Raw genomic sequence first — 11,665 nt, forward strand, 5'->3', positions numbered from 1 at the left:
CTGGGAACCATTATTAACACTTAGATTCAGGGCTTTGCCTATCATAGCTCTGAGGTTTAACTCTGTACAATACCCTATGGAAAAGTCCTGGGAAGAAGACAGAAGTCTGGCCTGTGCTTCATCAGAAACATACACTGAATTGCAGCAAAGAGGAGTGCACATATATTATTCCTGCACCCCTCTGGCCTGTTACACTCGGATTCTTCAGCCCTTGAAATAGACAGAGCTTCACGTCATGCTTTATGTTATTACTGTTAACTTTACCTCACTAGATCTGCAAGCACTGGTATAGATGTGGAATCCCTATCTTTGGGTATATTGCATTCTTTTCTACAAACACAGTTCCACTGCTAGAAACCCAATTAAAATTAAAGGAGCAGGACTTATTCCCCCCGAAGTATTGTTACAAAGCATAACGACCCTCTGGTGTAAACAGGTTGGCTCTAAATGCATCACATTGCTCAAGCTTCCAATATCTGCACAGTGGAAAGATTGTGGCTACAGTGGTGTAACCAGCCCATCTGTTTTGTCTGCTAATATGACAGGAGGAAATCAATTAGCCAAGTTTATAAACATGCTTTTTCTTCACCCTGGTGAGCATCTCTGTATTAAAAATGCCCCCTGGGCTCTATTCAGAGTCAAGAGAGCCTTCGCTACCCTCCAGTTTGCAGCTACAGTTACATGAGTTGCCACTAATAGACAAGCCAGCCACTCCCATGGGGGTTAGACCTGATCCATTTGCAGTGATTTTGCTTCTCAATCAAATTAAAACGACTGGGAAGCCAGATTCCCTGGTCTGTGAAGTCTGCGTTCCCCTGCTCCAGCAGCACCGAGCTGCCTTATACACAGCTCACTGGGCCAGTGGAGGATTCCTCCTGCTTAAGGGAATCCCCCAGGCCTCTCAAGTGCACCCGATTTTGTGGGACGTTCCACAGTGTGGCTGAGTCCAGCTGCTTGTTCTGCTGCATGGCAAAAGCAGGCAATATTGTGCCGGAAGAGGTATCTCCAAGAAGGTGTCCTGTGCTCTAGGGGAACGTGGGTGGGAACCATTCATCCAAATCTTATCTCTATCGCCTGTGCCTCGTATTGCTCTGCACTTCATAGTGCGTATTTCTGCACTAAGCTTCAGACCCTGACCCGAGAAGCTATGCCTCTAGGTCTCGGTGCTTTTGAAAATCCCACTGGGCGCCTACCTGAATCTTTAGGGACATAAATACCACTAAAAATCTGGCCCTGAGTCACTTTTGAAAATGGGACGTAGACTCCTGAGTCACGTCGGTGCTTTTGGAAATGTTTTCCCAAGTGACTTGCCTCCAGTCGCTGCAGAAAATTGTCTTGGAAATAGCTGGGCAATGGAGTGTTTTCAGCACCAAACTTTCTGTTGCGTGCGCTTTGCCAGACCTCACTTTGGTCGGCTGGTGCCTCAGCAGAGCAGTCTGGGCGAAAGATAATAAAGGGATCGAACCTTCAATATATCTCCAGCTCTTGTTGATTCCAGAGTGCCCCAATACCTGATATTTGTGAATTCAGGAAAATATCTCACCAGCTCCAAGGCTCTCTATGTTCACATATGGGGCCGGACTCTGCTGCCAGCTACACCAATGGAGAGATTCCACTGAAGCCAGTGGAAATGGAGTGGCACCAAATCAGTCTAAGAGCAGGATCAGACCCTAATGAATCTTTAATTCATGTCCCAGTTACAGCTTTGCTCCTGTCACTTTGCACATGAAAATGATTAATTCTCTTCTCAGCTGCTCTCTGTTTTCCTGCCTCTATGGAAGCGAATCCAGCCCAGCTGCCTATGCGACGCTCATGAGGAGGGAGGTCTGGGCACTGACCCAGTCGCTTTGGTCTCTGTGACCTGAAAGCAAGATTCCTTCCTCCTCTCTCCCCACAAGATCCCCGAATTGCCCAGCTCTGCTCATCAGCTGGGACTTGGCCTTGCATTTTAGCCAGAGTGCACTGGTCTAAGGCCACTACTTTATTCAAAACAAACTCTAACGTGGAGTCAAAAGACTCCAATTTTCTTTGAAAGGTTTGTTGCTGAAAAAGTCACCTCCACTGAGATCCTGGATGGGACGTGAGCAGAAAGCACTTCCTGACCTGCTGAATTTGCCCCTTTCCTGCAGACATCTCTAGCAGGCATGGTGGAAAGAAACTCTTTGCTCCACACCCTCCGCCCCACTTGGAGTCCATCTGTCTCTCACTTCTCTTTTCCCCCTAGGAAAAGCCATGAGGGCAGAGAGAGGAAAAGAAAGAGGCCTCCATAAAGCAAAGGAAATCCTAATTCTAGGGATATTTTAACAGAAAAAACTAAGGGTTGAAGAAAGAAATGACCCCCAATGGTTATGTCCCCAAAGCAGAAAGCACTCTGCATGCCAGAAGGCTGAGCTTGGGGTTCCCAGCTGAGTGGAAGTGAAAAGGAGCTCTGAAACTATCAGTGTGGGCAGGGATTGGTAAAGAGAGAAAACAAACTTCTGCCACAGAACTTCTCTTGCAGGGCTGTCACCACGTGAGACTTAGATAAGAACATCCAGACTAGGTCAGACCAGTGGCCCATCTAGCCCAGGACCCTGTCTTCTGTCACTGGCCAATTCCTTCAGAGGGAACCACCAGAACAGGGCACTCATTGAATGGTCCATCCCCACTTGTGTACTCCCAGCTTCTGAAAGTCAGAGGCTAGGGACACCCTAGACCATGGGTTTGCATCCATGACCATCCTGGCTAATAGCTATTGATGGACCTATCCTCCATGAACTTATCTAGTTCTTTTTGAACTCAGCTATAGTTTTAGCCTTCACAACATCCCCTGGCAACAAGTCGCACAAGGTAACTATGCATTGTGTGAAGAAGTACTTCCTTTTGTTTGTTTTAAACCTGCTGCCTATTCATTTCATTGAGTGACCCCTGGTTCTTGTGTTATGTGAAGGAGTAAATAACACTTCCATATTCTCTTTCTCCACACCAGTCATGATTTTATAGACCTCTGTCATAACCCTCTTAGTTGTCTCTTTTCCAAGCTGAAAAGTCCCAGTCCTATTAATCTCTCTTCAAACGGAAGCCGTTCCATACCCCTAATCATTGTTGTTGGCCTTCTCTGACCTTTTCCAATTCTAATATATCTTTTCTAAGATGGGGTGACCGGAACTGCACGCAGTATTCAACGTGTGGTTGTACCACGGATTTATATAGAGGAGTTATGATATTTATTGTCTTATTATTTATCCCATTCCTAATGACTCCTAGCATTCTGTTGTTAGCTTTTTTCGACTGCTGCCGCACATTGAGTGGATGTTTTCAGAGAATTATCTACAATCATTCCAAGATCTCTTTTTTGAGTGGTAACCACTAATTTAGACCCCATCATTTTATAGGTATAGTTGCGATTATGTTTTCCAATGTGCATTACTTTGCATTTATCAACATTGAATTTCATCTGCCATTTTGTTGCCCTGTGACCCAGTTTAGTCAGAGAAGGTATTTGTAGGTATATGTATTTGTAGAGGCTGTCAGGGGCATTATGCTAGGAGAGAAGCTAAGCCCTGATTAGGGGGCAGGGCTTCTCTGACTAGGGGTCCTATAAAGGTAGCCAGCCAGTCAGGCAGTGGCATAGACAGCTGCAGCGTCCCAGGAGCCAGCAAACAGAGCTGTAAACAGGGGAGTTTGAGTGGGAGTTTGCAAGGGAAGTTTGAGGGGAAGACTAAGAGAGCCAGGCTAGTGAAGGGAGTGTGTGGTGGTCTGGCAGTGTTTGGGTGCTCGTTGGGGGTTGGTGTTGCTGTGGGTGGTGGTGTTTTAGTTTGATTTGTGTTTCCCAGACTAACAGGACGTAGGTGGGAAAGCTATGACAGATACAGAGGCAGCAATGGTAATGACCCAAGCAGTGGAAGACACAATGAAGATGACTGGATGTGGAAGCTGCGGCATGTACCTGGAGGGGGTACCTGAAAAGAGTTTCGTCTGCATGAAGTGCCGCCTGATAGAGCTGATGGAAGAAAAGATCCGAGGATTGGAGATGCAGGTGGAAACTCTGGTGGAGTTTAGAAGGGGGTTCGAGCAGATGATGGAGCAAAGACAAGAGGAGGCTGAAGGGAAAAGCTCAGACTTGCAGATGGAAACAGGACCAAAGAACTCTGAGGGGAGATTGCTGGGTGACGAAAGTGGACAGTGGAAGCATGTGACTAAGAGAACCAGGCAGAGGAAAAGACGGGCTAGTGAAGGAGAAGTAGAGCTCAGGAACAGGTTTGCGGAGTTGGAAAATGAAGAATGGGCACAGCAGGTGGTCGCTGAAGGTGAGAGGGCAAGGAAGAAGAGAAGAGCAGCGAGTCCTATAGGAAGAGGGGTACAGTCAATGGAGATAAAACCAAATATGAACCCCAGGAGGATACAGGATGGGTTGTGGAGAATTGCAAGGGAGAATAGGAATCGAGAGGACTTGCAGCCAGAGGGAACAGGGGATAGACCGGGGAATTGCACCATCACCAGGAAAAGGCAGGTCTACGTGATTGGGGACTCCTTACTGAGAAGAATAGACAGGCCTGTAACTAGAGCAGATCCAGAAAACAGAAGGGTGTGCTGTCTTCCAGGTGCTAAGATACGGGATGTGGACCTGAGGCTGAAGAGGATCCTAATGGGAGCAGGAAAGAATCCACTGATTGTCCTTCATATGAGAACAAATGATATGGCTAGATTCTCGCTGGAATGTATCAAGGGAACGTATCAACGTATGCCAGACTGGGGAAGACGCTTAAGGAAATCGAGGCTAAGGTGATCTTCAGTGGGATTCTGCCTGTTCCTAGAGAAGGGCAACAAAGGTGTGACAAGATTATGATGATCAACAAATGTCTCGGGCAGTGGTGCTATAAGGAGGGCTTTGGGATGTATGGCCACTGGGAAGCATTCATGGACAGAGGACTGTTCTCTCAGGATGGACTTAACCTGAGTAGGGATGGAAATAGACTTCTAGGATGGAGCCTGGCACAACTGATTAAGAGAGCTTTAAACTAGGAATTTGGGGGAGATGGTTGGGAGATGTCCAGGTAATCTCCACGCCAGATTTTAACACTGAAAGGGAAGAAAACAAAATAAGAAAGGATACAGCCGTGGGTAGGAGAATGGACATAAGGAGGAAGGGTACTGTAGATACCAGTCTAATAGGTGATATTGGCAGTAGAATGTCTGTGCCTAATTGGGTAAAGAATGTGAGAGAAGCCAAACAGCAAAAATTAAGGTGTATGTACACTAATGCGAGGAGCCTAGGTAACAAAATGGAGGAACTAGAGCTACTCGTGCAGGAAGTGAAACCAGATATTATAGGGATAACAGAAACATGGTGGAATAGTAGTCATGACTGGAGTACAGGTATTGAAGGGTATATGCTGTTTAGGAAAGACAGAAATAAAGGCAAAGGTGGTGGAGTAGCATTGTATATCAATGATGAGGTAGACTGTAAAGAAATAAGAAGGGATGGAATGGATAAGACAGAGTCTGTCCTGGCAAAAATCACATGGGGAAGAAAGCTACTAGAGCCTCCCCTGGGGTGTGCTACAGATCGCCGGGATCCGATTTGGATACGGATAGAGACCTCTTTAATGTTTTTAATGAAGTAAATACTAATGGGAATTGTGTGATCATGGGAGACTTTAACTTCCCAGATATAGACTGGAGGACAAGTGCTAGTAGTAATAATAGGGCTCAGATTTTCCTGGATGCGATAGCTGATGGATTCCTTCACCAAGTAGTTGCTGAATCAACAAGAGGGGATGCCCTTTTAGATTTGGTTTTGGTGAGTAATGAAGACCTCATAGAAGAAATGGTTGTAGGGGACAACCTTGGTTTGAGTGATCATGAGCTAATTCAGTTCAAACTAAATGAAAGGATAAACAAAATTAGATCTGTGACTAGGGTTCTTGATTTCAAAAGGGCTAACTTTAAAGAATTACGGAAACTAGTTAGGAAAGTGGATTGGACTGAAGAAATTGTGGATCTAAAGGCAGAGGAGGCCTGGATTTACTTCAAGCCAAGGTTGCAGAAACTATCAGAAGCCTGCATCCCAGGAAAGGGGAAAAAAATCATAGGCAGGAGTTGTAGACCAAGCTGGATGAGCAAGCATCTCAGAGAGATGATTAAGAAAAAGCAGAAAGCCTACAAGGAGTGGAAGATGGGAGTGATCAGCAAGGAAAGCTACCTTATTGAGGTCAGAACATGTAGGCATAAAGTGAGAAAGACCAAAAGCCATGTAGAGTTGGACCTTGCAAAGGGAATTAAAACCAATAGTAAAAGGTTCTATAGCCATATAAATAAGAAGAAAACAAAGAAAGAAGAAGTGGGACTGCTAAACACTGAGGATGGAGTGGAGGTTAAGGATAATTTAGGCATGGCCCAATATCTAAACAAATACTTTGCCTCAGTCTTTAGTGAGGCTAATGAGGAGCTTAGGGATAATGGTAGGATGACAAATTGGAATGAGGTTATAGAGGTAGATATTACCACATCCGAGGTAGAAGCCAAACTCAAACAGCTTAATGGGACTAAATCGGGGGGCCCAGATAATCTTCATCAAGAATATTAAAGGAACTGGCACATGAAATTGCAAACCCATGTTTTAATGAATCAGTAAAGTCAGGAGTTGTACCGTATGACTGGAGAATTGCTAACATAGTTCTTATTTTTAAGAAAGGGAAAAAAATGTGATCCAGGTAACTACAGGCCTGTTAGTTTGCCATCTGTAGTATGCAAGGTCTTGGAAAAATTTTTGAAGGAGAAAGTAGTTATGGACATTGAGTCAATGGTAATTGGGACAAAATTGGCTTTACAAAAGGTAGATCGTGCCAAACCAACCTGATCTCCTTCTTTGAGAAGGTAACGGATTTTTTAGACAAAGGAAACGCAGTGGATCTAATTTACCTTGATTTCAGTAAGGCATTTGATACGGTTCCATATGGGGAATTATTAGCTAAATTGGAAAAGATGGGGATCAATATGAAAATTGAAAGGTGGATAAGGAACTGGTTAAAGGGGAGACTACAACGGGTCATACTGAAAGGTGAACTGTCTGGCTGGAGGGAGGTTACTAGTGGAGTTCCTCAGGGATTTGTTTTGGGACCAATCTTATTTAATCTTTTTATTACTGACCTTGGCACAAAAAGTGGGAATGTGCTAATAAAGTTTGCGGATGACACGAAGCTAGGAGGTATTGCCAATACAGAGAGGGACCGGGATATCCTACAGGAGGATCTGGATGACCTTGTAAACTGGAGTAACAGTAATAGGATGAAATTTAATAGTGAAAAGTGCAAGGTCATGCATTTAGGGATTAATAACAAGAATTTTTGTTATAAACTGGGGACGCATCACTTGGAAGTAACAGAGGAGGAGAAGGACCTCGGAGTATTGGTTGATCACAGGATGACTATGAGCCGCCAATGTGATATGGCTGTGAAAAAAGCTAATGCGGTCTTGGGATGCATCAGGTGAGGTATTTCCAGTAGAGATAAGGAGGTGTTAGTACCGTTATACAAGGCACTGGTGAGACCTCATCTGGAATATTGTGTGCAGTTCCGGTCTCCCATGTTTGAGAAGGATGAATTCAAACTGGAACAGGTACAGAGACGGGCTACTAGGATGATCCGAAGAATGGAAAACCTGTCTTATGAAAGGAGACTCGAAGAGCTTGGCTTGTTTAGCCTAACCAAAAGAAGGCTGAGAGAAGATATGATTGCTCTCTATAAATATATCAGAGGGATAAATACCAGGGAGGGAGAGGAATTATTTAAGCTCAGTACCAATGTGGCCACAAGAACAAATGGATATGAACTGGCCATCAGGAAGTTTAGATTTGAAATTAGACAAACGTTTCTAACCATGAGAGGAGTGATGTTCTGGAACAGCCTTCCAAGGGGAGCAGTGGAGGCAAAAGACATATCTGGCTTCAGGACTAAGCTTGATAAGGAGGGGATGGTATGATGGGATAGCCTAATTTTGGCAATTAATTCATCTTTGACTATTAGAGGTAAATATGCCCAATGGCTTGTGCTGGGGTGTTAGATGAGGTGGGATCTGAGTTACTACAGAGAATTCTTTCCTGGGTGTCTGGCTGGTGAGTCTTGCCCACATGCTCAGGGTTTAGCTGATCGCCATATTTGGCATTAGGAAGGAATTTTCCTCCAGGGCAGATTGGCAGAGGCCCTGGAGGTTTTTCACCTTCCTCTGCAGCGTGGGGCATGGGTCACTTGCTGGAGGATTCTCTGCACCTTGAAGTCTTTAAACCACGAGTTGAGGACTTCAGTAGCTCAGACATAGGTCAGGGGTTTGTTACAGGAGCGGGTGGGTGAGATTCTGTGGCCTGCATTGTGCAGGAGGTCAGACTAGAAGATCATAATGGTCTCTTCTGACCTTAAAGTCTATGAGATCCCTTTGTAAATCTTTGCAGGCAGCTTTGGACTTAACTATCTTGAGTAATTTTGTATCCTCTGCAAATTTTGCCACCTCACTGTTTACTCCTTTTCCCAGATCATTTATGAATATGTTGAATAGGACTGGTCCCAGTACAGACCCCTGGGGGACACCACTATTTACCTCTTTCCATTTTGAAAACTGACATTTAGTCCTACCCTTTGTTTCCTATCTTTTAACCAGTTACTGATCCATTAGAGGACTTTTCTCTTATCCCATGACCGCTTACTTTGCTTAAGAGCCTTTCATGAGGGATCTTGTCTAAGGCCTGGTCTACACTACGACTTTAATTCGGATTTATCAGCTTTAATTCGAATTAACCCTGCAACCGTCCACACAACGACGCTATTTAATTCGATGTAAATGGCCCTTTAAATCGATTTCTGTACTCCACCCCGACGAGCGGAGTAGTGCCAAAATCGATTTTAGCAATTCTAATTAGGGTTAGTGTGGCCGCAATTCGATGGTATTGGCCTCCGGGAGCTATCCCACAGTGCATCATTGTGACCGCTCTGGACAGCAATCTGAACTTGGATGCACTGGCCAGGTAGACAGGAAAAGCCCCACGAACATTTGAATTTCATTTCCTGTTTGCCCAGCGTGGAGAGCACAGGTGACCACAGATAGCTCATCAGCACAGGTAACCATGCAGGCTGATAATCGAAAAAGAGCACCAGCATGGACCGTGAGGGAGGTACTGGATCTGATCGCTGTATGGGGAGAGGATTCAGTGCTTGCAGAACTTCGTTCTAAAAGACGAAATGCAAAAACTTTTGAAAAAATCTCCAAGGGCATGATGGAGAGAGGCCACAATAGGGACTCAGAGCAGTGCCGCGTGAAAGTCAAGGAGCTCAGACAAGCCTATCAAAAAACAAAGGAGGCAAACGGTCGCTCCGGGTCAGAGCCGCGGACATGCCGCTTCTACGCCGAGCTGCATGCAATTCTAGGGGGGGCTGCCACCACTACCCCACCTGTGTTCGTGGATTCTGGGTTGGGGATAGTCTCATCAGCGACGCCTGAGGATTCTGCCAATGGGGGAGAGGAGGAGGATGAGGATGAGGATGAGCTTGCAGAGAGCACACAGCACTCCATTCTCCCCAACAGCCAGGATCTTTTTATCACCCTGACTGAAGTACCCTCCCAAGCCTCCCAAGCCAGTACCCAAGACTCTGACCCCATGGAAGGGACCTCAGGTGAGTTTACCTTTTAAAATATAAAACTTGTTTTAAAAGCAAACGGTTTTTAATGATTACTTAAAACTTGTTTTAAAAGCAAACGGTTTTTAATGATTACTTTGCCTGACTTTGCATTCGCGGTCAGTTCAGCTACTGGAAAAGTCTGTTAACGTGTCTGGGGATGGAGCGGAAATCCTCCAGGGACATCTCCATGAAGCTCTCCTGGAGGTACTCCGAAAGCCTTGCCAGAAGGTTTCTGGGCAGTGCATCCTTATTCCCTCCTCCATGGTAGGACACTTGACCACGCCATGCTTGCAGCAAGTAATCTGGTATCATTGCCTGACAAAGCCTGGCAGCGTATGGTCCCGGTGTTTGCTGGCATTCAAGCAACATCCGTTCTTTATCTTGTTGTGTAATCCTCAGGAGAGTGATATCACTCCTGGTAACCTGGTTGAAATACGGGAACTTAATTAAGGGGACAGAGGTGGCCGTTCCTACTGGGCTGTTTGCCTGTGGCGGAAAATAAATCCTTCCCTGCAGTTAGCCAAGCGCAGATGGGAAATTGGCCCTGAGTTTTTCGCGTTTGGCTAGCAGGGATCTTCCCTGTTACCAGCCACGCGGTGGGGGGAGGGGTACCGTGATCATCCCAGAGAATTCATGGCGGGAGGAGGGCGGCGGCGGGGGGGGGGTTAGTTTGGTGCCTGCAGGGATCTTCCCTGATACCAGCCACGCGGTGGGGGGGAGGGGTACAGCGATCATCCCAGAGAATTCATGGCGAGAGGGGGGGTGGTTAGTTTGTTTTCTGCTGCTGAATGTTAACAGAAAAACCGCAGCACTCTACTTGCCTGAAGGGGCCCAGACAAGCCCCCCCACACTGCCCCCGCCCCCAACTGGCTGAGATTGGCCAGGCTTCTGCAGCACTCTACAAGCTATGCTTGGTATGTGGGAAAGGAGGGCGCAGAAGCTTACCATGGCCGCATGCAAGCCGAATTCTGTTGCCCAGACCTGTGATCTCTAGCAGCAAAGCCACAGGCACTCAGCATTAAGAGGCAAAATGCGACCTTGCACAGAAATCACATGTGCTATGTAATGTGAACAGTGTTGGTCACCGTGAAAGAGTATAAGCATTGTTCTGCAAAATGTAGCTTTTAAAACAATTCTCTCTTTTTTCCCCTCCCTACAGCAGCTGCAAATTCCTCAAGCCTCCCTCCTCCATCCCGAAGGTTATCACAGATAAGGCGTCGTAAGAAGAGAACGCGAGACGAGATGTTTTCTGAAATTATGGAATCCAGCCGCAGTGACAGAGCTCATGTGAATGAGTGGAAGGAAACAGTTTCAAAGTATAGGAAAGAAGTCAGTGAACGTGAGGACAGGAGGGACCAACGTGAGGAGAGGAGGGACCAACGTGAGGAGAGGAGGGACGCTCGAGATGAGAGGTGGCGGCAGGAAGACCAGAGGATGAAGGATGCAATGCTGGGGCTGCTCCGGCGTCTGGTGGAGGTTCAGGAACGGCTGCTGGAAAACAGACTGCCGCTTCAGCCCCTGTTCCACCCTCCCCCCTCCCCATGTTCCGTATCCTCCTCACCCAGACGTGTAAGAACGCGGGGGGGGAGGCTCCGTACACCTTCCCATTCCACCCCAGTAGACAGCCCAAGCAAAAGGCTGTCATTTTTTTAACCTTTCCTTTGTGGCTTTTTCCTTCCCAGCAATCCTCCTCCCAAATACCACCCGGGTTCCCTCCCTCTTTTTCTAATCTATTAATAAAAAATAAATGATTTTTAAACGATAGTGACTTTATTTGGTTTGAAAGCAAGCTGGGGGAAGGGGGAGGGTGGGTTCCTTACAGAAAATCAGTCAATAAAGGGGGCGGGTTTTCATGAAGGAGAAACAAACAGATATTTCACACTGTAGCCTGGCCAGCCATGAAACTGGTTTTTAAAGCTTCTCTGATGCACAGCGCTTCATGGTGTGCTCTTCTAATCGCCCTGGTGTCTGGCTGCGCGTAATCAGCAGCCAGGCGATTTGCCTCAGCCTCCCAC

The 11,665-nt window shown here is 46.3% G+C and overlaps 1 protein-coding gene across 1 annotated transcript; it reads left to right on the forward strand.

Moving 5' to 3' along the window:
- The first annotated feature begins 8,508 nt into the window (after positions 1–8,508).
- Positions 8,509–11,409, forward strand: LOC135976493 (SRRM2 protein homolog rsr-2-like). The gene is made up of 2 exons (XM_065572403.1): positions 8,509–9,644; positions 10,810–11,409. The coding sequence occupies exons 1-2, from the start codon at positions 9,098–9,100 to the stop codon at positions 11,301–11,303; spliced, it is 1,041 nt and encodes a 346-aa protein (XP_065428475.1). The 5' UTR covers positions 8,509–9,097; the 3' UTR covers positions 11,304–11,409.
- The last annotated feature ends 256 nt before the right edge of the window (positions 11,410–11,665 follow it).

The sequence above is a fragment of the Chrysemys picta genome, chromosome 18 (assembly GCF_011386835.1).
Source record: "Chrysemys picta bellii isolate R12L10 chromosome 18, ASM1138683v2, whole genome shotgun sequence".
NCBI lineage: Eukaryota > Metazoa > Chordata > Testudines > Emydidae > Chrysemys > Chrysemys picta.